The sequence below is a fragment of the Pseudonaja textilis genome, chromosome 9 (genome assembly GCF_049901715.1).
Source record: "Pseudonaja textilis isolate UNSWEBS1 chromosome 9, rPseTex1.2, whole genome shotgun sequence".
Taxonomy (NCBI): domain Eukaryota; kingdom Metazoa; phylum Chordata; class Lepidosauria; order Squamata; family Elapidae; genus Pseudonaja; species Pseudonaja textilis.
The window spans coordinates 1,673,364-1,698,748 of NC_141998.1; the positions used below are offsets into that span (position 1 = coordinate 1,673,364).

General features: G+C 43.9%; 1 protein-coding gene across 1 annotated transcript; it reads right to left on the reverse strand.

The window, feature by feature from the left end:
* Window positions 1-23,405, reverse strand: ASTL (astacin like metalloendopeptidase). The gene is made up of 10 exons (XM_087938750.1): window positions 23,384-23,405; window positions 16,661-16,771; window positions 14,359-14,420; window positions 13,302-13,392; window positions 12,133-12,250; window positions 10,677-10,858; window positions 9,247-9,328; window positions 5,855-6,000; window positions 621-4,868; window positions 1-121 (listed from the first exon to the last, which is right to left on the reverse strand). Exons 1-10 carry the CDS (start codon window positions 23,403-23,405, stop codon window positions 69-71), a joined length of 5,115 nt encoding a protein of 1,704 aa, XP_087794876.1. The 3' UTR covers window positions 1-68.
* Between the last annotated feature and the right edge of the window lie 1,980 nt (window positions 23,406-25,385).

A 25,385-nucleotide genomic window follows, 5' to 3' on the forward strand; every position in this document is an offset into this window, starting at 1 on the left:
GTGACACAGAAGGTGGATCGTCCTATTGTAAACATTGCTCGCTGGGCTTCTGAGGGAGAACCAGATCATCAACCTGAGCTTTGCATCTTACGTCGTTGCCGACAACGCCTTTGAGCGCTACCTGTGGAGAGAACGCATGGAAAAAGAGCACACGCTGAGCACTTGGGCCTTTCCAAAAAAAATTGAATTAACTTCGGTGAGGAAAAAGAAACCCTTTGCAAGGGTGTGCTATCTTCATCAGGTGGGAAGGACATTTTAAGCTAGAGAGAGGACCTTGCTCCCACCCACACTACCTCTTACCTTCTTTGATTTAATGCATTATAACGTCTCCATGGTCAGGTGGCCAGCATGGCTAAACACCGAAGGCACACAGAACGCTGTTCCCTTCCCGCCAAAGGGGTCCCTATTTTTCTACTTGCATTTTTTTACATGCTTTCGAACTGCTCGGTTGGCAGAAGCTGGGACAAGTGACGGGAGCTCACTCCATGACGCAGTGCTGGGGATTCGAACCGCCAAACTGCCGACCTTTCTGATTGACAAGCTCAGCGTCTTAGCTACTAAGCCACTGTGTCCCTGTCTCCACATCTACAGGGATGCAAAAGAATGGAGTTCTCCCTTACCATCTAAACTCCTGAAAGGTTTTCCAGAGCTGCTCCTGTCTTTCGTGGACACCATAGTCTTCTCTTCCTCCTTTTCAAGCCTCCAGTCCAGGTTGTCATTTTGACTTTGCTTCCAGCCACTCAAGTTCTCCTCGAAGGAGCAAGATACCCAAATGTCTGTTGTTCTCTGTTTGGGTCCTGGTTTATTTCCGTTCTTTTTCTCAGAAGGAGACAACTTTCGAAGAAGAGTCCATAACTTGGATTTGGAAGCGGACCTCCATACAAGTTTCTCAGGCTCTCCTGATTTCATCATGTTGTCCATGGAAAGGGCCACATCCTGACCCATGGCAGGAGGACTCAGGTGTGCTTGTAAATATCCAGGAAGCCGCTGTCGTTGTATGGTCCCACCTGAAGAAGCCATAATGATTTTGCACTGATGCGTCTTTGGGAACAATTTCTTTATGCTCAGTCTTCTGGGATTTATTTGTCCAATATCTGAGGGTACCACCTTAGGATCAGGAGCTGGTGAAGACAATATGAAAGGAGGTGGACTTGCTGTTATTCCCAGCAGAGATCTCTTGTTGATATGGTGGAGATGGATAGGGTTCCTCGCAAGAAAAGACTTGTTTTCTTCTAGATTCCTTTTGTTCTTCTTCCTCCTAGTCATCTCTTCTAGGGTCGTGGCAACTTGGGTCTCAGAGATTTGTCTGGATGTTTCCGTTGCCAGAGGAAAGAGTTCGCCATGTTTCACTCTTGTGGGAGTCTTAGTGGCCTCTTCCAGACCTTTGGCTCCATACGTTATAGAAAACCTCCTTCCTGTTTTAGCTGAACCAAAAGTTTGGAGCTGGGGCAGAGATATTCCAGCAGTCACCAAAGCCCCGTTAGAAAACTTTGTGACCATGTGGTACCCATGATCTGCAGTTTCCACCTTCTCTGTCTCATGAGGGTTATAGACATCCAAAATAGAAGGTACCACTTTGGGTGTTGCAACATCTGAATGGGGAGGCATTAAAGCAACAGAATAGGATTGGCTAGAAGGACCGCTAGTGTGACGTACGTTCCATTTCTTCTCATTTAAGATTGCGGATTCTTCTGTTTCCTTGGCGGAATTCTTGGGAATTAACCGAGATGAGGATTTCACACTTAGACTGGTGGCTCCTGTTGTGCCAAGATGACTTTCTCCCGATGTTTCGGATCCAATCCTTGTGAGTTTAGCAGCAGCTGGCTCCTCTGATCTGTAGGCACCATTTTCTTTAGTAAAGACCTTCCATGTCTCCTCCAGAAAGCGGGTTGATGTTTTTCCATCCAATATTGGCCCGGTGATTTCCTCTAACGGTTTCACTCTAGTTTGTGGTTCAGACTCAAACTGTAGGAGTTTTGTATGTTTCTCACGCGACCCCCTGGTAGAAACTCCAGCAGGAGATGTCCCATGGGTTTCAGTGGAAGCCAAAGTGCTTCCGTTGGTTGCCATTGGCATCACTCCACTCGCTTTGGAAGGGGTCCTTGTGATCTGTCTTGAATCATATTGCATAATAGTCTGGTTTTCCCTAGAGTCCAGAATGATGGTACTGGACAAATCAGTAGATAATGCAACTCTAGTAGCCACTGGGGATGTGTTCCTTGGAAGCGATGAAGTTGTTGTTGTAAGATGACCGTCAACAGATCCCTCTTTAGGGTTAACAGGCTCAGGAGACTGTAAGGAACCTGTGACCAGTGGTGGAGCTGTTCCTTCTAGAGATGTTGGTTGTATTTCTAACGAAGGAAGCCCTGGGCTATGTCTCCCAGCTGTACCTTCCTGAACATGAGCTGTGGCCAAGCTCATCCCACCCATAGTCAATGCTGCTGTTGAACTGGCTGGCGTGGTAGATCTTCCTTCTGCAGAAGGGACAGTTTTATTAAGCTGGAAGGAAAGTTTTGTTCCTGTGGCAAGTTCTAGAGATTGTGTAGGCAAGCTTTCGGGACGCGTTACAGAATCTGTGTCCCCCAAATAAAAATGGCCTTGAGCTCTGTTCAGAGTTAGCTTGCCGTGAGCCAAGATGGTGAAAACATTGGAAGGACCACCCATGAGTGGTGCAGCAGACCTCGTGCCACTTCCCACAGTAATCTCTGGAGCCGTTTTCGCTGGACTTTTTTGTGTGAACTCATTCATTTTCACTGATAAAGTCTCTTCTTTAAAATGTTCTGTGGAATTACTGGTTCCATTTCTACCTCCTGGCTTTGTGAAACCACCCAAACTTCTGGGAGAAGTATTTCTTTCTCTCCCTAGTTGAAATATCCTACTAGAAGTAGGACCAGATTCATGAATTTCTGGCCTTGGACTTCTTGTGCCAGTCATTCCCAATTTTAATGGCCTACTGAAAGAGCTGAATTTCTCAGGGGTGTACCCCATGGGTGAAGTTAATGTTCTAGATACAGACCCTGCTAATTTCTTGCCACATTGTTTTGGGGACACCATTGCCCTCAGCCTATTAGTAGATCCGTTGGCTTGAATCTCGTGACGTTTGGCTCCCGTTATTATTGACCAAGCAGAAGAAGGTCGACTTGGAGTTTCTTCATCCCCTTGTTCACGTTGGGTGGACACTTGGCTCCCAGATGGTTCAGTGGGAAATTGTCTCACCAAACTGGTTCTTGTAGGCCTTTCCCTCTGGCCCAGGTCAATCTTTTGAGCCATCGTCAACCTCTTGAAGGTCTCCATTGATGCTGTTTCTATAGCCTTCCCCAGTGTTTGTCTTTTGACATCTGCAGATGGAGACCATTCCACAGTGATGAACCTACTGGGATGGTGAAGCTTGTCACTGCTTGCTTGGGACCATGACTTATTGTCCCCTAGTCCTGCTACTGTCTTAGAGCTTTGCTCTGTAGGTTGGAGAGCCGTGTTGGTTTCTAATGAAGTTGCTTTCCTCCAAGTGGGAATTTGGCTTGGTGACTCTGCATGGTCCACAGTTTGGTTTTCAACCTCCACTCGCCCTTCTGTAACATGCAAGGAAACAGTTCCAGGCGGCTTACCTGTAATGGATTTCCACCATTCATGACCATTTCTTGCCAGGTGAGATGGTAGCAGTGAAAACGATCCTGTTATCCTAGAAGTAGTGCCATCCAAGGAACCGCTCTCCTTTAACGCTGAAGCCACAGGATGGACAGTGGCCGCTCCCTGAAGAAACGATGGTGCTCCAGAAGTGAACCAACCCATGTATTTTGTTTGAGCTTCCAGAATTTCAGGAACTGGCGTCTCCTTTCTAGGAAGTAGAACGTCTCCAGGTCTGTGTATATTTTTCACGCTGGGAGACTGACTATAAGGAAGCACGGTTGATTTCTCATGGTATGAACTTTCTGTGTCTACTTCCCTCCCCCTTGAGCCAGAAATTGTGACAATGTTTTCCAGAACTTCCACTTCAATGCCTTGAGGTTTTTCTCCCAGTTCCACATGACTGGAGATGGTGGTTGAATTCCCGAGGATACTAGAGATGGTTAAATTAGTCAAGACATTCTCCCCTGAATGCATGTAAGCGGGACTGCCTGTTTCATTCATTGAAGCAGTTACAGCTTGATGGAATGCCTTCTTTGATGGTCCCTTGGAGTGTTTCTCCACCACAAATAGAAGAGAACTTGAAGAACCCATTCCAATGTCTGTCTCATTACTTCCCAACTCCACAGCTGTAGACAGTTCTCCTGTAGGCTCCAGAACGGTGGCTTTTGACCCAGAAACTTCCACACTAGCTTCTTTTTGACCAGGTGTCACTGTAGCTCCATGGATTTTTTCCACTGAAGAAAGGACAGAACCTCTGGCCTGAGAAGAAGATGTCTGCTCCATCTCTGAAGCAGCCCTTACTCTTGTTTCCATTGGACTTTGCTCAGTTGGTGTAGATGCTTTCAGATATTGGTTTCTCGACTGCCATCCAGTGATTGGATTCTGGAAAGTCCATGGTGTAGGAGCCTTCTCGACAACATTGTCTGTTGCCTTCGTCTTCATCTGTGTAGTTTGTGTTGTTTCCAGCACGTGTTTTGTAGGCATCTGAAGTTCTCTGCTTGCTTCTCTTGTGTGAGAGGTCATGGCAGATACCACCACACCCTCTTCTGCCACCTCTGTTGTCCTCAACAGACCTGCTGTTGTGCTTAGATCTTCACCAACAGTCTTTTGGGATGACAAAATGGGCTCTGTAGTCTTTTTAACAACAGCACTGGCTAAATTGTTTTCAGCAGAACAGGGCTCAGACTGAATGGGAATGAAATCCATAACCTTCTCTTTGATGGCTTCCGCAGGCACCGCTTCTGGAAATACAATACCAAAAAAAATATTAGATAACCATCTGCTCCTGGGTGACATTTTCCACCCCTTAAGTAGCTACACATGTGCCAATCCAATTTCCCTTTATTACGACAACTTGAATAAGCCATATGTCTGGGTTCCGACCAATGCCATAATTGCTTGAGTTCATAAACGGAGCAAAGCATAAAACCTGGTTTATCAACCAGAGCTGAATCCACATTACCCCTTAAACCAAAGCCCAAGAAAACACAGCTTAGTGCAATAGGTGAATCCCCATAATGTTAAAACAATCAATGCACAAGGTAAAATCTATGAAGTTGAACCTATCCCTGACCAGTTCATCTTCCTTTATCCTCTACATATACATAACCAGGCACCAAGATTCTCTAAATCCAACCTTTTTTTTCCCTTGCAGTACACATGACCATGAGATTTTGTACAAAGCTAGCTGTCAACTGTCCAATTAGTGAACCCAAAAGAAGGAAACACTCTTGGGAGAATTGAATTCCCAAAAGTAAAACTTTATTGGATACACCATGTTGGTACTGAAGAAACGAAACCAGCTCTGGTTTTTTTGAACAAATGCTTGCCCTGTGAAACAACGGCCTCCCATTCTCCCCACCCTTGGGTGATCACAATTGTCCAATTATGAAATAGTCTTTTGTTATGGGAACAGCCCATTTCTTTCTCAAGCACCTGCAACAATGACCTTGATTGGTTTCCATGCTCTCATGATCTCCGCATACGTTCTCCAGCTTTAAGGTTTGAAAGAAGGAACGTGGTTCAATACTTGACACTAGCTCTCTTGGTTACTGTCAAGAGCAGGGGGTCTTCAAACTTGACAGCTTTAACACTTGTGGACTTCAACTCCCAGAATTCCTCCTCCAGTCAGGTTAGCTCAGGAATTCTGGGACTTGAAGCCCACAAGTCTTACATTTGCCAAGCTTGAAGACCCTTGGTCAAGACCTTGATTGGTTTTGAGCATTACCTGGCTGGGCTGCCACCTGAGAACATTTGTAGAGTTTGTTGATTTTTGCAATGTCAGAAACACTCAAGTTCCATCTTTGGCCAAGGAATGTAGAAGGCCTGGAAAGTGGGATGATCGTAGGTAAGCCAGTCATGCTGAAGGCATTCCTAAAAGTAGTTAGAAGATGATGCAGTTCAAACATCCCTTTTGCAACAGTTCAAATGAAACCAGGAGAAGAAGTAACAGGGGGAAGATCATTAAAGAGAGATCCAACCTAGAACTAAGGAGAAATTTCCTGACAAGTGAGAACAATTAATCAGTGGAACAGGTTGCATTCAGAAGTTGTGGGTGCTCCATCACTGGAGGCTTTTAGGAAGAGATTAGACAGCCATTTGTCTAGAATTGTTCTGACCCACGCCCTTCTCCAACAAACCAAACCCAAGAAAACTTTCAATGCTTCTGCAAACTAATTAGCAGTGATAAGCACAAGCCTTGCCAAACTGTGTGAGACTTGCCAAAAGATAGCAGACAAGAAATAATTTGCCACACAAGAATTTTCAAATGCAAACTCAGGATACTGGAATGTCCACGAGGCTGAGTTTCAAAATGTTTTTGCTTCCTGCAAAGCATGTTCGTTTCACAGCTGGCTTTTATCTTCTTGAAGGAGGGGCCATTACCTTGCAGCCTTACTCCCGAGTCACCCGTGCTGTTGTAGCTGCTCTTTCCTACGAGCAATCCTGCGCGCACATGGACTTGGAACAGGCTCCTCGGGAAACTTGTCATCACTGCTGCCAGCCTCCACAATCTCTGAAGGCAACAGTCCACTCCCTGATGGTCCTGGCCCCTCATCTGAGTCCTCTCTCTCCTCAGCCATCTGCACCTGCTCCCAGCTAACCACAAGAATGGTGTACTACTGGCTTGGGGATTCTGGGAGTTGAAGTCCATACAATTTAAAATTGCCAACTTTGGGAAACATTAAACTCTCCTATTCGGCTTAACATGGAATATTGCCTTCTAGAACATCAGGTGATCTTAACGTAACAAAGAATACGTTGGAAGGGACCTTGGGGTCATCTAATCCATCTTCATCTATGCCAAGTCCATTCTTAGCAATCCTGGTTCATTCACTTCTTAGGCAGAGAAAGTTTTTTCCCATCTCCCCCTCTCTCTCCCTCTCCTCCTTTCCTCTCCTCCCTCTCTCTCTCAGAGAGACAAACGACCAAAGATATCTTCTCCATGTACAGGATGTACCCATCAAGTGGAATATTCTTCCCAGCATGACCTATATTAAGCTAAAAAGGTGCAAATCATTAAAAACCCTGCTCATAATAATATGGCAATCTTCTCTACTTTCTCTTAAAAAAGGGAAAAGTTATAGTCATTTGCATCCATAATGCTTTCCATGAATCGCTCCTAATTTCTCTAATAATGAAGATGAATTAGTCCCAAAGTTATTTTTTTAAGTGCACGCTACTTTGTTTAAATGTCACATTATCTGAAACCCCAGTGTAGCCTTTTCAAATGCAAATTCCTCTTTTTAAAGTGGTATGGTAGCTTTTTTTTTTTTTTTTACCCCAAACATCCTAAGAGGGAAGAAGTTGGTGAGACTTTTAGATAAGGAAATAATTACATAAGCAGCCTTTGGGACTAGCATTTGCCAAACTCAGAAAACTGCGGAGAACAGAACCTCTAAATCTACCTTTGAGCAAAATTGGTGACAAATTCTTTGACATTCCTCTTCTGGATATCTCTTGATCAAAATATATCTCCTTTCCAGAGAGTTAAAATGGATAAATCCCTTCCTTAATTAGGTCCTGGAATACCTGAAGGTCATCTAGTCCAAACCCTCGCCCAAGGCAGGAGACTTTCTATTATTCCAGACAAATGGCTGTCCAATCTCTTCTTTAAAAACTCCAGTGATGGGGCAACTTCTGGAGGCAAGACATTCCACTGGTTAATTGCTCTCACCGTTACAAAAATTATCCCGGTTTATCATTCTGACTATCAGGAAATTTCTCTTAGTTCCAGAACTTCATTAGACTAGACATGGTAGACAGGTCTACTTCCCGTAGATGTTCATCGTTAGAGTTTACTAGCCTTATCATCTTTGTTGCTGTTCTCTGCTCTAAGGAATTCATTAGAAAGTGCAGTGGATAGCGATAAACTATTTGCAGAAATTGAATTGGATAGCTCGCTCATCTTGGGGCTGGAGACCAGCTACATCCACCAGTTATGGATGGTGGGTTGGCCATCGCATAAGATCACCAGCTGCAATTCAAGCTCAGTCGGGCACTGCAGGCTCTTATCACAAATTGAACACAACTCTCTGAATGTCCCTCAATCCCCAGCAGACCTTAGAAGGTGAGAAGAACCTTCAAGCCAGCCCTGAAGATGGAAGTGTGAAGATAGCGAGATAAAGAAAAACAAATACATATCGATGGTTGTTAGGTATAACATAGGTCACCTAACGTAGTTTGGGTAAGATAATATATATAAGCTATGATTGTCAGTTTAAGTGTGTGTCACTTTAACTGCAAAGCATGTAATTTTGGGTGTGGTGTGAAACCACCATAAGAGGGAGCAAGAGACACTGACAAGACGCTGACGGTTTGCTGGCAATTACTGGCAATTACTGGATTGCATTGGATGGTTGATGGTTTGGTAGCTTCGTGTTTCTCTACTGCTGAGTTTGCTGACAGAAGAGAGGAGTTTCTGAGTTCTGCATATATCTCTACTGCGAGAAGATATATCACCGGACTGATATTTGTAAGTGTACTGACCTCTCTTTTTCGACATTGGAATTTGCAACTGAATAATCCCTGGACGGACTGAACTAAGTGAATGATATATGGACTGTTTTGACTATGCTTTAACTCTTGCTGGAATAAAACTATTTAATAGGCACTGTGTATCTGCTTTTACTGAGTGTAAGCTACACAACACTTATCTCACATATTTTGCCTGCCTGCCTGACTGCCCTGCAGATCTTGCTAGGGTATATCCCTAACAATGGTCATCAACCCCTCTTGGAGAAGACACTAAAAGAAGATCATTGCTTGTATCTTAGAGAATTATTTATTTAGCTAGTTGTCATATCATACATGGACTAGCAACATGTATTAACATTTTCAACTAGATTAGTAGAACCCAATAAAAGATACATGTTAAAAAGATCTAAGTTCAAATACCAATGTCTAAGCCATCCAACCATTGAATCAAAGCATCCTTTATATTTTTTAAAAAACAGATATTGGACCGGTATATGCCCTCATCTCACAGCAGGTTACAGTGTGATGTATAGTTTGATGTGGAACCCATAAAAAAATAAATAAATTTGTAAGCCTCCCAGAGTCACCGAGAGTGAGCGGGCGGCCGTATAAATCTAAATAAATAAGTAAATAAATTTTCCATACCTCCCATAATGCATAATGGAGGAATAGTCATAATCATCTAGCATGTTGGTGTTCCAGTTCTTGATGAAGTTAATTTCAAAGCCTGGAACAAAAAAAAAAATCAAAGGCATTTTTAATCACCTAGGAGTCATCTTAGCAGGCAACTATCAACCGGGATTCAAAGATAGTAAAAAAGGTGAAAATTAAGCAAAATTTAAACACAATCTGGTGGGTTACAATGGATATGTTTTCCTCTGCATCTAGGACTACCTTCTCATAGCTGATGGCTACATCAAAGTATAATTGCACTGGACTACAACTGGTAGTTTCAGAACTACAGCTTTAGTTCTAACCAAACTCCCATGGGCCTCATCTCATATTTAAGAGGTCCCTAAGGGGAGGGGTCCCCAAAGGTGCTTTTTTCAAGAGGCAACTGGACTTTCTGGTTTGTCTTTGAAGACATTTCGCTTCTCATCCAAGAAGCTTCTTACAGAGACAACCAGTCTAGAACTAAGCAGAGCTTTCCTAATGGTGAAAACAATCAACCAGTGAAACGACTTGCCTTCAGATCGGACAGCTGTATGTCTGAAATGCTATAAGGTTTCCTGTTTCAGCAGGGGGCTGGACTAGAAGACCTCCAAGGTCCCTTGCAGCTCTGTTATTCTGTTAAATCTATCCCAACAGAATAGAAAAAGAAATAATAGAAATAGAATAGAAGAGAAGAGTAGAATAGAATAGAATAGAATAGAAGCTAATAGAATAGAATAGAATAGAATAGAATAGAATAGAATAGAATAGAATAGAATAGAATAGAATAGAATAGAAACAGAAAATAGGAGCTGGGATGGGAATTGGGATGGAGATGGGGTAGGAATAAAAAATAGGATGGGGATGGGGAATAGAATAGAATATAGAATGTAGAGAATAGGGTAGAATTACAGAACACAACAGAATAGAGAAAGAAAGAGAAGAGAAAGAATAGAATAGAATAGAAATATGGAAGAGAAGAGAAGAGAAGAGAAGAGAAGAGAAGAGAAGAGAAGAGAAGAGAAGAGAAGAGAAGAGAAGAGAAGAGTAATAGTGGATTAGGATAGGATAGGATAGGATAGGATAGGATAGGATAGGATAGGATAGGATAGAATGTAGAAAATAGAACAGAATTACAGAACAGAACAGAACAGAGAAGGAAAGAGAAGAGAATGTACAAACAAAGCAAGTTTTACAATGGTATAATTAGATTGGAATGGAATGGAATAGAATAGAATATAGAAGCTGGAAGGGACCCCTGAGGTCTTCTAGTCCAGCCCCTGCTCAAGCAGGAGAACCCATACCGTTTCAGACAAGTGACGGTCCAGCCTCTTCTGATACTTGATTGGGAGATGGTTTTGCAAGCCAGGCCAAGGCCGTTTCCTCTCGTCTGAAGTGGTTCTGGGAACGGCCACATCTCTTACCAGTCAAGATTTCATTCCAGGAAATGCTGATGTACTTGTCTCGGTCGGCCCTGGAGTGCTCGTGCCAGAAGCCCAGGACATGCATCAACTCATGTAAAACCACCCCTCGGCCTCTCTTCAGGCAGTCTGGAGCCAGCGACACCACTTGCAGGCCTCCGATGCGTCCCGCGCTGGAGAAGCAGCTGGAAAGAGGAGAATCCAGAGGTTGCATTGGAGCGGATTAGCTGGGCCAATTTGGCCCAGGCTCCCCTTTAAATAAACATGACTCGGCCGTTTGCCATACCAGACTTAGAGTAGACTTACGGCAAACAGGCCATTAAACTGTCTCACAGCTAAAGCAAGGTGCAACCTTTAAAACACACGGACACATATACACACACGCCTCCAAATCAGAAGAAGAAGTCAACAACTGGTTTTTTTTTAAAAAAAAACATGTAACCATTTTTCACACGTACGACTATTGCAGCATCCCCTGACTCAGATTTAGGACGGTTGCAGTGTCCAGGGATCATGCGATCCCCTTATGTGACCTTCTGACAAGCAAAATCCATGGGGAAGCTGGGTTCACTTAACAATCGTGTCCTTAGCTTAACCAGGGATGCGATTCACTGTGGCCAGAAAGGACTAGAAATGGGGTAAAACTCACTTAACAAATGTTAAGAGAGACAGAGACAGAGAGAAAGAGAGAGAGACAGAGACAGAGAGACACACACAGAGAGAGACAGAGACAAAGAAAGAGAGAGAGAGAGACAGAGACACAGAGAGAGAGAGAGAGAGAGAGAGAGAGAGAGAGACACACAGAGAGAGAGAGAAAGAGAGAGTCAGAGAGAGACAGTCAGAGAAAGAGAGAGAGAGAGAGAGAGAGACATGCAGAGAGACAGACAGACACACACACACACACAGAAAGAGAGAGATACAGAGACACACACATACAGAGAGAGAGAGAGAGACAGAGACACACAGAGACAGACAGACAGACACAGAGAGAGAGAGAGACAGACAGAAAGAGAGAGATACAGAGTCAGAGAGAGAGAGAGACACAGAGAGAGAGAGAGAGACAGAGAGAAAGAGAGAGACACAGAGATAGAGAGACAGAGAGAGAGAAAGAGTGAGTCAGAGAGAGAGAGAGAGAGAGACAGAGACAGACACAGAGAGAGAGAGAAAGAGAGAGAGACAGAGAGACAGACAGACCCACAGAGAGACCCACAGAGAGAAATTATCCGCAGCAACTTTCTCCAACTCGGGGGACTCCAAGTGATGTCGGACTCCAACTGCCATCAGCCCCAGCCAGCCCAGAACTGGATTTCAGCTCAGGCAGACCCTCTGCAAAAGCCTCCTTTGGCGTGACCAGTCCGTGCGGCAGAAGTCCACAGCTGTGGCCGAAGGCGCAAGAGCTGCGAAGAGCTGCGATCCCATGAGCTTCCCTGAGACGCGTCCCGGGGTTGTTATTACTCACCCCGACAGCGGGACGATGGAGATGAAGTCCCTCTGGTAGGAGTAAGGGACAAACTGGATGCAAGTGGATTTTGCAAAGTCTTCAAATGCTTCCTGGATGATCTTCACACTCTGCCTGTCTGGAGTGGACAATTCGGGGACAAATTGGTGGTGGTGGGGGGTTTGGGGGGTGGGGGTTGGCCTTGGAAATCTTCCAGGAGGAAATAGGGCAGGAAGACCATGTTTTAAAAATGGAGAGCAGCCTTCCCAGTTCATAGGAGGGGGTGAAGAAGAAATTAAGGAGGTGGGGGGAGGGAGAAAAAAAGAAGGAAGGAAGAAAAAGGAAGTCAGGGAAGAACGAAGGAAGAAAGGAACAGAGAGGAAGGGGGAGGGAGGGAGGGAGGAAAAAGAAGAAAAAGGAAGTCAGGGAAGAAGGAAGGAAGGAAGGAGGAGGGAGGGAAGGAAGGAAGGAAGGAAGGGACAGAGGGAGGGAGGGAGATGGGAGGGAAGGAAGGAAGGAAAAAGGAAGGAAGGAAAAAGGAAGGCAGAGAAGGAAGGAAGGGAGGGAGGGAGGGACAGAGGAAGGGAGGGAGGGAGGAAGAAAAAATGAAGGCAGGGAAGAATGAAAGAAGGAAGGAAGGAAGGGACAGAGGAAGGAAGGAAGGAGGGAGGAAGGAAGGGAGGCAAAGAATGAAGGAAGGGACAGAGAAAGAAGGAAAGAAGGAAGGAAGAAAGGACAGAGGAAGGAAGGAAGGAAGGAAGGAAGGAAGGAAGGAGGCAGGGAAGAATGAAAGGACAGAGAAGGCAGGGAAGGAAGAAGGAAGGAAGAAAGGGACAGAGGAAGGAAGGAAGGAAGGAAGGAAGGAAGGAAGGGAGGCAGGAAGAATGAAGGAAGGGACAGGAAGGCAGGAAGAAGGAAAAAGGAAGGAAGAAAGGCAGAGGAAGGAAGGAAGGAAGGAAGGAAGGAAGGAAGGAGGCAGGAAGAATGAAGGAAGGGACAGAGGAAGGCAGGGAAGAAGGAAAGAAGGAAGGAAGGGACAGAGGAAAGAAGGAAGGAAGGAAGGAAGGAAGGAAGGAAGGAAGGAAGGAAGGAAGGAAGGAAGGAAGGAAGGAAGGAAGGAAGGAAGGAAGGAAAAAAGGGAGGCAGGGAAGAAGGGAGGGAGGGAAGTTTTTCCGGAGTTTGGTCCTTACTGTATTTATAGGAGATGATGTAGGGAATTCGGACAATTCCTTTCCTCTTCGGCCACCTCGGATTGGCAGAGGAGAACCGCCTGAAGGGGCTCTAGAAAGAAAATGGCAGCCCTGCTTTCACGGACAGGCTTGTCTTGGCATTTGGGAGAACTGCAGTTATTCCTCCATGCATTTAATAAACAATCCATTTTGCCACTTTGTAAGTTCAAAGGCACCATCTATTTTTAAAGCCTTCATCGGAGGCTTTTCAGGACCCCCTTAATAGCAACGTTAACAAGGAAACAGAGTTAGAAGGAGACCTTAGAGGCCTTCTAGTCCAGCCCCCTACTCAAACAAGAGACCCTACTACATCATTCTGGACAAATGGTTGTCCAGACTCTGTTTATAACTTGCTCAGCTGCTAGAGATCCCCTTCTCTTTAGCATCTTTTATTTTCTTTTAAGTCAAGTTTTTTTTTTATTTATATATATATAAGTATTTTGAAGACAGTATCTTGTCCAGGCATTTCATTTTACAAAAGAAGGGAAAAAACAACAACAGATATACTGATAGCAATAATGATAACACACATAATAATTACAACCATATTTATAATTATATTAGCTTATTTATGATCCTATTCATTAGGCTGGCATACTTATAATTATGTACAACGTTCATATTTTACTTGCAGATAACCACGATCTTTCTTCATCTAATTTCTAACTCTTATCCCTAAACATTGATAAAACCGGTTCCACGTTGAATAGTACTCTGTATCTCTTTTACTTGTATTGTCAGTCTACCCATCTCTGCACAATCCAGTATTTTCCAAATTGTATTTTCATCTGGTAGGATATTCTCCTTTTTCCAGTATTGTACAAATACAATTCTCGCCGCTGGGAAGGCATTAAGTAGATAGTCCCTTTATCAGAGCTTTCTGGTATTATGCCTAAGAGAAATATTTCTGGCTTTAAATCTCTGGGCTGCTTTGTCATCTTTTCCAGCCACGTGTGTATTTTAGTCCTATATTTTCTCGCTTTTATACATGCCCACCCCAAGTAGCATCTTGACTTACCACCTTGATGATATCGCCTTCAAGCAGGAAGCTGTGCTCAGGTGCCTCTAATGGAATCAGCCCTGGGAACAGAACGTGGGAATGGCATTAAAGACAAACAGGACCAAGCCTGAAACTCGAGAAACACAATTACTCATAGCTTGGCTCCTAACGGGGCTTAAAAAGGTATAAATATTGTAATTAACCCATGCACAAAAGGGTTACGGTTAGGATTAGGGTTAGGCAAGTTTGAATCTCCTGTTTCTTTTCTTTTTTAAAAATCTGTTAGTGCTCTGATCCTCATCACAGATGCTTAGTTTACCTTTTCTTTTCCAAGGAATAGGATAGGATAGAATAGAATGAGGAATAAGGAATAAAGAATAAAGAATAAAGAATAGAAAAAGGAATAAAGGAATAGAATAGAGTAGAATAGAGTAGAGCAGAGTAAAGTAGAATAGAAGAAGGAAGAAGGAATATAATAAGGAAAAGGGATTAAAGAAAGGAAAGGAATGGAATGGAATGGAATGGAATAGAATAGAATAGAATAGAATAGAATAGAATAGAATAGAATAGAATAGAATAGAATAGAATAGAAATAGAAATAGAATAGGGAATAAAGAATAGAAAAAGGAATAAAGGAATAGAAAAGAGTAGAATGAATAGAATAGAGTAGAATAAGGAATAAAGGAATAGAATGGGATGGGATGGGATGGGATGGGATAGGATAGGATAGGATAAAGAACAAAGAATAGAAAAAGGAATAAAGGAATAGAGTAGAGTAGAGTAGAGTAGAATGAATAGAATAGAATAGAATAGAATAGAATAGAATAGAATAGAATAGAATAGAATAGAATAGAAAAAGGAATAAAGAATAGAAAAAGGAATAAAGAACAGAAAAAGGAATAGAATAGAGTAGAGTAGAGTAGAGTAGAGTAGAGTAGAGTAGAGTAGAGTAGAATAAGGAATAAAGGAATAGAATAGAATAGAATAGAATAGAATAGAATAGAATAGAATAGAATTAGAAGGAATGGAATGGAATGGAATGGAATGGAATGGAATGGAATGGAATGGAATGGAATAGAATAGAATAGAATAGAAGCTGGAAGGGTCCTTGGAGGTCTTCTAGTCCAGCCCTCAGCTCAAGCAGGAGAGCTATGCCATTTAAGACAAGTGGCCGTCCAGTCTCTTCTTAAAAACCTCCAGTGATGGAGCACCCACGATTTCTGGTGGCAAGCGGTTCCACTGGTTAATTGTCCTCACTGTTAGGAAGTTTCTCCTTAATATAAAGTGGTGATCTTAATATTAGCAGTGGATCTGGGAAGCATTTATTGTATAGCAAACAATTTCCTACAACTTCCCACATTTTTTTAAATTGCTCCGCTCAACTCCAGATGAAGATGTCAAATAATATGATGGTTACTCGTATCAGATCGCCAAAGGTATTCACCAATTGCACAAAAATATTAATTGGAGATGCTTTTTATTGTCTTCAGTTTTCTTTCTTTCCTAATAACATTCTCACTGTGCTGCTTAATCTGGGATGGATATTAGCCAACCCAGGGTGGCTGTAATATTATATTCATCCATTTTATCATCTTCTTTACTTCCCTCTTTTATTGGTATCATTACTATTATTCTCTCTATTGCTTTGCAAGTACTGTAATAAAGATATTTGAGTGATTCGATCCTTATTAAGGTTAATATTTTAAAGTGTAATTAGGATTGACAGTACTTACTTCTTTTATTGAATATTCAATGGCTTCGACTAATTAAACATTCAAGTGCTAATCATTTTGAATCAACATTGTAGAAATATCACTGTACTGAACGAATACAATGTACAAAGCAAGTTTTACAACAGTATAATTAGAATGGAATAGGGAATGGAATGGAATGGAGAAAAATAGAAAATAGAATAGAATATAGAATAGAATAGAAAATATAGAATGGAAAAGAATAGAAAAGAATAAATAGAGAAAAATTAAAAATAGAAAATAGAATAGAATATAGAATTATATAGAATAGAAAAGAAAATATAGAATAGAAAATAATAGAATAGAGAATAGAACAGAACAGAATAGAATATAGAACAGAACAGAACATTGGCCATTGTAATTTGACACAAAGAATTTGTTTTTGGTGCAGAAGTTCTTTGTGTACATACAAACAACAAAGTGATATAAGATATCAATAGGAGAAGGTAGTAAAAAAGATGAGAAGAAGAATACTACAGCCCTACTACAATATCCTTAGACACAAGGCAGCTAATTAGGTGCTCAGTTGACTGATGAATGCATATTTTTGAAAAGACCATAAGTTCTACCTTGGTTGATGTCAAGTATGTCATCATGAGGTGCCTCCTCCTCCTCCTCCAGTTCATAATCCGGAGTGGGAGCTACTTGGAAGGTGTCCCCACGGCCGTGCCCGGGCTGGACTGAACCAAGGGAAGAAGGGGAAAATGTCAGCCATCCTGTCTACCTGCCTGCCAAGCACAGGAATCCAACAACGCTTTTCCTGCTTCTGTCTGAACTCATCCAGGGAAGGAAAAACCCATCACCAGCTCGGACCAACAGACCAACCTGCTATAACAGTGTTTCTGGACCTTGGCTGCTGGAAGATGTGTGGACTTCAACTCCCAGAATCCCCTCAGCCAGCTTTGCTCCACACATCTTCAAGTGGTCAAGAAGTAGAGTAGAGTAGAGTAGAGTAGAGTAGAGTAGAATAGGAATAATTATAGACCAGAGTAGCGTAGGGTAGGGTAGGGTAGAGGAGAATGAGAATGAGAATGAGAATGAGAATGAGAATGAGAATAATTGTAGAGTGGCCAGGGGGAGAAAGAGAGAGACTTTTGGCTTCATGCAAGGAAAGCAGCAGAAGCCGCAGAAGTCTTTCTTTCTCTCTCCCAAACTCAGTCAGATATGAGCCTTTGTGAGACTTGTCACAGCCTCTTGGAGCAAGAGGCCTTGCAGGGTCCCAAAGACTCATTTCTGGTGGAGTTTGGGGAAGAGAAAGAAAGACTTTGGCTGCTTTCCTTGGGTGCAGCCAAAAGCAGAAGAAGGAAGAAGCGGAAAGAAGCAGCCCGGTGGCCAGGCCAGGCGCGTGGGGCGAGTAGGGCAAGTTCTCCCCCCTCCCCCCTTTCCCCCCTCCCCTCACTACCTCATGTTGTTCGCAATGCAAGCGATGCAAGCCTTGTGTTCCCATGGGCCACGTGGGCGGCGCAGCCTTGGGTTCCCATGCAGCCTTGGTTAATTGCTTTGGGGGTGACATTGCTCTGTGGATCACCCAAATTTTCTTACGGACCACCGGTGATCCCTGGCCCGCTGGTGGGCGACCACTGCCCTAAACTAAGGTTGTAAATTAAGAACAATCCGCCTTGCTTTTGTCAAGGTAACACCAGCTCCGGCCACAAGAGGGCAGCTTTTCACCAGGGATTTCAAAAGGAGGTTGGCTCAATTCTCTTTTTTTCTATGGTAATAAACCTTAGATACTTGTTCCATCTTAAGGAGGTTACCATGCCTACCTTCTGGAGTTTGGCACACTCTACTTGAAATGCCACTTCAGAAAGCCTTCCTTCCTCTGCTAAACGCTAAGCTGGATCATTTTTATCAGGGCTATCGTGAAGATTAAGTGTCCGGGGATAAAGAGATAAGAGATTTTGTAATTCTAGACCTTCCTAAATCAGATTGCATCTCCAGGCACGGTAACATCCATGACTCAGATTTCTTCTTATTTCATATTTATTTATATTTATGGGCTGCCTGCCTCTGGAACTTCGGGATGTTCACAAGTCAAAATATTAAAAATAAGGAAATGTACGGTAAACAACAAGAAAGAAAGAAAGAAAGAAAGAAAGAAAGAAAGAAAGAAAGAAAGAAAGAAAGAAAGAAAGAAAGAAAGAAAGAGGGAGAAAGAAAGAGGGAGAAAGAAAGAGAGAGAAAGAAGAGAGAAAGAGAGAAGAGAAAGAAAAAAGAGAGAGAGAAAGGGAGAAAAGAGAGAAAGAGAGAGAAAGAAGGAAAAAAGAGACATAGAAAAAGGGAAAAGAGGGAGAAGAGAGAAAGAGAGGAAGAGAAAAAAGAGAAATAGAGAGAGAAAGGGAGAAAGAAAGAAAGAGAGAGAGAGAGAAAGAAAGGAAGGAAGGAAGGAAGGAAGGAAGGAAGGAAGGAAGGAAGGAAGGAAGGAAGGAAGGAAAGAAAAAGAAAAGACACCATAGATGACCCAAAACCCCCCACCTATGAAAAACCACACACACACACCCTCCCCAATCCAAGAGGGAAATGGAATCAAATGAGCACAACAATCCTGGTTTGTTGTCTGCACCACAACACAACACAGGGTCAGCCATGTTTGCTCAGCTGGAGATGCTCTAACCTTCTGAGCAGAAACAATGATTAGGTATCATGCTCCACTAAACAGTGGTTTGCTTTAACGAAGCCCTATTGAACAGGCCACCGTGGCCTGGTTCAGATATCACACCAAACCATAAAGCAAAACAACAAAACAACACAACATTTCCGGAAAAACGTAGAACTTGGAATGTCCCACTTTGGCCCCTTTTAAGACTTGTGGACAAATACTGAGGGTTGAAGTCCACAGCTCTTAAAGTAGCCAGGGTTGGACACCCCAGACACAGAACATAGAAGCCTGGGGCTGGAGGGGACCTAAGAGGTCTTCTAGTCTAACTCCCTCTTCAAGGCAGGGGACTCATAACCTCCTGGTGAAAAGCCCAATGAAAATTTGGTCTTTGCATGGCATAGTAGCAACTCAAAGGTCAGAGTGAAGGAGGAGGGAGACCAGAATGGAAAATATTGTCAAGAGGGAGGGGTGTTGGGAAGTCCCAGATGGCCTTCAGAGCCTCCAGGGCGAGGCCTCTGCCCACCCAAATCGTGGCTTCTGAACTGTGAGGCCTAGAATTAGAGCTGGTGCTAAGTCAAAGCTAGAGAGAAACACGTGTGTGTGAACCCAACCTCTGACAACTTCTGGATGGAACTAGGGATTCCTGCCCGGGCCTTACCTGAAAGAAGCCAAAGGCAGCCTACAACCAGGACCCCAAAGGCATTGCAGAGACCCATGGCTGAAGAACCAACCTTCCGAATGCTGGTTCTTGCCTTAACAACTAATCAACTCCAGGAGGAGAGAACAAACAAGCCTGCTCCAGAAGGCCTCCTCGGGCTTCTTATATAGAGCTCAGGTGAAGCAACCGGAAGCAGGTTAACCCCTTGTGTGATGGAGCCCATCAGCCTGAGGGCTGGGACTCATAGAATCACAGCATTGCAAGGTACCATCAATGGGTCATCTTGCTCAGTCCAGGAGACTCCAGAACTTTTCCCAAAGTAGCCAATGGGGCTCTCCATCATCGTTCATAGTAGGGTTATAATTAAAGTAGCATTTATGGCATTATTTTCATATAATCAGAGGGGTCTACGAACCACCTGAAACTTCTTGAGGGGCTCTTGAAAAGTTTGGGGACTCTTCCTTTAAGAGCATTGACTTTAAAGACTTCTGGGCAAAGGAAAATCCAACTGATTGCTCTACTGCCTGAGAGCACCTACAAATCAGGAAGTTCTCCCAGATGGTTAACCGTAGATGAGAGGTCTCCAAACCTGGCAACTTGTGGATTTCAACTCCCAGAATTCCTCCTCCGGTCATGTTAGTTCAGGGACTCTGGGAGTTGAAGTCCACAAGCCTTAAAAGTTGCCAAGTTTAAGGACCCTTGGTCTATTCTATCTATCTGTCTATTCTATCTTTCTCTTTCTCTCTATCCTACCTCTCTTTATCTATTCTAGAATAGATTATCTATCTATCTATCTATTCTATTTATCTATCTATTCTATCTCTCCTTCCCTCCCTATTCTACCTCTTTCTATCTATCTGTCTATTCTACCTCTCTTTATCTATCTATTCCAGGGGTCTTCAAACTTGACAGCCTTAAGACTTGTGGACTTCCAACTCCCGGAATTTCTCCTCCAGTCATGTTAGCTCAGGAATTCTGGGAGTTGAAGCCCACAAGTCTTAAACTTGCCAAGTTTGGGGACTCCGGCCGTCCATCTTCTCCTTGTAGACTGAAAAAAAAGAGAGAGAGAGAGGTTGAGACTTTGGAAAGAGTACAGAGAAGAGCAACCAAGATGATTCGAGAGCCGGGGCCTAAAATGTATGATGAACGATGGCAGGAATTGGGTGTGTCTAGTCGGATGAAGGGAAGGATGAGGGGTGACATGACAGCAGCCTTCCAATCTTTGAGGGGCTGCCACAAAGAAGAGGAAGGAGTCAATCTCTTCTCCAAGGCAGGACCAGAAGCCATGGATGGACACTTATCAAGGAGAGAAGCAACCTAGAACTAGGGAGAAATGTCTTAACCATGGGAACAATTAATCTATGGAACGGCTTGCCAGCAGACGTGGGTGTTCCAAGAATGGTCTTCAGAAGTTGGGTGTCTGCCATCACTGGTGGTTCCCAAGAAGAGACCGGACAGTCATTTGCCTGGAACAGGGTAAGATCTCCTGCTATGGGCAGGGGGTTAGACTAGAAGACCTCCAAGGTCTCTTCCAACTCTGCTAATCTATGTTCTGTGTTCTTGCTGACGCCTTTGCCCATAGGACAAAGACTCCCCTTCAACTTTCTTACCACACTTAGTAACCTTGCCCGTGTTCCCTTCTGACATTTTCCTTACACTTTGCTGGCGAGCTGCGCAGAGTCTATGAAACTCAAGCGGGGCTTTGGTTGCAGTGCAATGTCCGCCATCTTGACTTTTCTGACCACGCTGGAGGGGACTTCTGCTCCAGAAGAGTTTGGGGGCCCAGCTCGGTCCCCCGAGGAAAATCTTCTCCCATGGCATGGTGTGTGTGTGTGTGTGTGTGTGTGTGTGTGTGTTGGGTTCCTGGCTTGGGGTGCCTCACAGGGAGGCGAGGAAGCTGTTCCATCCCGCCAGTAAGCCTCTCCCTTCCCACTGACTGACGCCAAGGCTTCCTGTGGAAGGGAAGCTTCAGGGGAGAGGGTGGAGGGAGGGCAAGGCAGACAGTCCCAGAGGGCTGCAGGTTTGGCCCTGGGTGCAAAGACCGGTCTAATTTCCCCCCCCCCACCGCCCGCCCCGGGCAAGAGTGATGCTCCTCATTTCCCTCCTGCCCTGACATTTGAGAAGACAATTTCGGTCTGGCAGGATCAGTCGGTTTCAGAGCCAGGGGATGTCTGCATGGTGTGTGTGTGTGTGTGTGTGTGTGTGTGTGTGTGTGTGTGTGTAAGACGGTGGGTGCAGTTTTGTGATTCAAATCCTGCCCCTTTTGAAGAATGACTTAAAACAGGGTGTCCAACTTAGGGCAACTTTAAGACTTGTGGACTTCAACTCCCAGAATTCCTCATCCAATTAACCCCTTTAATTGGGATTAAAGCAGGTGTGTTCAACCTTGGCCACTTTAAGGCTTGTGGACTTCAAATCCCAGTATAATCCACAAGTTTTAAAGTGGCCAAGGTTGGGCAGCCCTGACGTAGAACACGGAACATCAAAAAATAGAGTGGAAACTGTTCTTGAAGTTCTTCTTTTTCAACCATTATTGGAAGTGGATTTACTATCCTCTACATCCTTCTGAGCTCCAGCTTAGAAGCTTCCTAAGATGGAAGTACCAACCACTGACCCCTCTGTTATTGCTGAGGTCGTATTTCCTGCAATCAAGTTCGGTGCGATTAACCTTGAGTTTGTATCTATTGTGTGCTCTTGTGCTGTTATGGTTGAAGCTGGAGTCCTTGAAGGACATGGATTTCAGAATGTCTCCTGCACTTTATATTTATTATCACCTGTTGCAATAAACAGCCACTTTTTATATGGCAGGACGTTGCGTCTCAAAATGTTTGCTTGGTTGGGAAAAGGGCCTTTCTCTCTCCCCCCAAAGCAATACTCACTCGTTCCTCCGTGTGTATAATCCGCCAAATCTGGAGCTGTTCCTTTCCTTTCCTTTCCTTTCCTTCCTTTCCTTTCCTTTCCTTTCCTTTCCTTTCCTTTCCTTTCCTTTCCTTCCTTCCCTTCCTTTCCTTTCCTTTCCTCTCCTCTCCTCTCCTCTCCTCTCTCCTCTCCTTTCCTTTCCTTCCTTTCTTTTCCTTTCTTTTCCTTTCCTTTCCTTTCCTTTCCTTTCCTTTCCTTTCCTTTCCTTCCCTTCCCTTTCCTTTCCTTTCCTCTCCTCTCCTCTCCTCTCCTCTCTCCTCTCCTTTCCTTCCTTTCTTTTCCTTTCCTTTCCTTTCCTTTCCTTTCCTTTCCTTTCCTTTCCTTCTTCCTTCCCTCCCCTTCTTTTCCTTTCCTTCTTCCTTTCCTTTCCTTTCCTTTCCTTTCCTTTCCTTTCCTTTCCTTTCCTTTCCTCTCCTCTCCCCTCCCCTCCCCTCCCCTCTCCTCTCCTCTCCTCTCTCTTTCCTTTCCTTTCCTTTCCTTCCTTCCCTTCCCTTCCCTTCCCTTCCCTTCCCTTTCCTTTCCTTTCCTTTCCTCTCCTCTCCTCTCCTCTCCTCTCCCTCCCTCCCCCTCCCCTCCCCTCCCTCTCCTCTCTCTTTCCTTTCCTTTCCTTTCCTTTCCTTCCTTCCCTTCCCTTCCCTTCCCTTCCCTTCCCTTCCTTCCCTTTCCTTTCCTTTCCTTTCCTTTCCTTTCCTTTCCTTTCCTTTCCTTTCCTTTCCTTTCCTTCCTTAAGTTTAGTAGAGCTTCTCAGCCTTCATGTTCGGATTGTTTTCAATCCATGAAATTTCCACGCCTTCCCCCTTCCCCTCGTTTCTTCTCCTCGTTTCTCCCTCCTGCTGGCTTCCCACCCTCCTTTTCTTTTTTCTTTGAATAAATATATGTTCTATTCTTCAATTAATGCCGTTCTTTCCACCCCAGCCCCTTCGTCCTGGTGACTTGGAAGATGCGGTGCGTCTTTGTGACTTGCGTTGACAATCGTTTCGCCTCCCTCCCCGCTGGGTCTTGAGGGGAAAAAAAAATAAAACCTCTGCTTGTCACTTCCCACCCACCCAGCCAGCCAGAAATATTCCACTGGGCCCCGGTTGAATCAGCTTTGCTGCTTCATCACAGCCCACTCACTCGCCACAGCGTCCGAGCACATCGTGCCGCTCCAGATGTTTCCGTGAGTCTCTCACTAACTCTGTCAAGGACTTTGGAGTACTCATCTCTAGTGACTTAAGTGCTGGAGCCCACTGTAACTACATAGCCAAAAAGGCATTAAGAGTTGTTAACTTAATCTTACGTACCTTTTTCTCTGGTAATATCACACTACTAACTAGAGCATACAAAACATTTGCTAGACCAATACTCGAATACAGCTCATCAGTCTGAAACCCGCATTACGTATCTGATATTAACACAATTGAGAAAGTCCAGAAATATTTCACAAGAAGAGTTCTCCACTCCTCTACTCGTTGCAGAATACTTTATGCCACCAGACTTGAAATTCTAGACCTAGATAATCTAGAACTACACCGCCTTTGATCCAATCTAAGTATAGCATATAAAATCATACATTGCAATGTCCTACCAGTCAATGAATACTTCAGCTTCAACCATAACAGCAGAAGAGCATACAATACATACAATCTCAACCAAACTTGATTGCAGGAAATACGACTTCAGCAGCAGAGGGGTCAATGTCTGGAATCCTCTACCTGACTCTGTGGTTTCTTCCCCAAACCCCCAAAACTTTAACCTTAGACTGTCTACTATTGACCTCACCCCTTTCCTAAGAGGTCTGTAGGGGGCGTGCATAAGCGCACCAACGTGCCTACAGTCCCCGTCCTATTGTGTTTTTTTTTTCTTATATGTTCCCATCTCATGTATTCATAACTATGTTTATACTTATACCTATTATCTTGTAAGCGATTGACAAATGAAATAAATACAAATAAAAATAAAATAAACAAATAAGGCTCCTTGTGGGCTCCTTCTCTGACACAGCTCCTAAACTTAGTTGCGGTACATTCATACCGTTGACTGCATCTCAAAAGATCCCTCTGTTCAAGTACTGAAGTTTGTAGGTGATACAACAATGCTTGGTGTCATTTGAGACAACAACGAATCTGCAAACAGACAGGAGGTTGAACAACCAGCCTTGTGGTGCAGCCGGAACAATCTGGAACTGAACACGCTCAAAACCGTAGAAATGGTGGTGAATTTTAGGAGAAACCCTCCCATACTACCACCGCTTAACAATACTAGACAGTATCAACAGTGGAGATCTTGGTTTTGAGTTACCGCAAAGTAGGAAGGAGAGGCAGCAGCTCAGAGGAAATGGGGTAGGTGGGTGGGGGGGTTTTTCTGTTGCTCCAGAGTTCAGAGGGAGGCCGGTTGGAAAATGTGACTGTCAAGCCTGAAATTGACATATGTGTAGAGCCATTTTATTTAGCCTTATTATATATTCCTTTTCTTCCTTTCTCTTTGCTGGTTGTGGGGGGAAGAGTTTTGGGCTTGCCACATTCCTAAGCGGGGAGGAGTGGAGATAAGAGAGAGTTGTTTAGGCTAAGTGGTTCTTCTTCCCGTGGGAATGAAAGCTGACTTTGCTGAGACTTGGAGGTGGAGATTAATGACACCAAGGCAATCATTGATTTACTTCTATTGAAGAATGTGACCTTTGGGGGGCTGTTTCTTAACTTCCAATATTATATGCTGCAATTGTGGGTTGTGTCAGATTGAGAATTACAACAGACTTTGCCAATTTGATGCTTTCCTAAATAAAAGAAATGAGTTTTGGAAGATGGATTTTGCTCTTTGCTTTTTAAATGGATTTTATCCCTTGGAAACCTGACAGTGACTCAGATTTGAACCTGCTGCAACACTGAAAGGTAGGCAAGAGAAGCAGGCCCACAGGATGTTGAGCCCCAGATGTTTGACTGTTTGCTGCAGATGCTGCTTTGTGGGCCATGAAAGATGCCGAGAGTTCTCTTTGGGCTCATCCATATGGATTTCACAACGGTGACCCCCAACACAATTTAACCCAAGGGGTTGTGTGATCTGAAATAACGTGGTTTATTCAGTCAACTTGAGGTTAAGCAAACCATGGCTTAGGGCAGGCATCAGCAACCTGTAGCTCTAG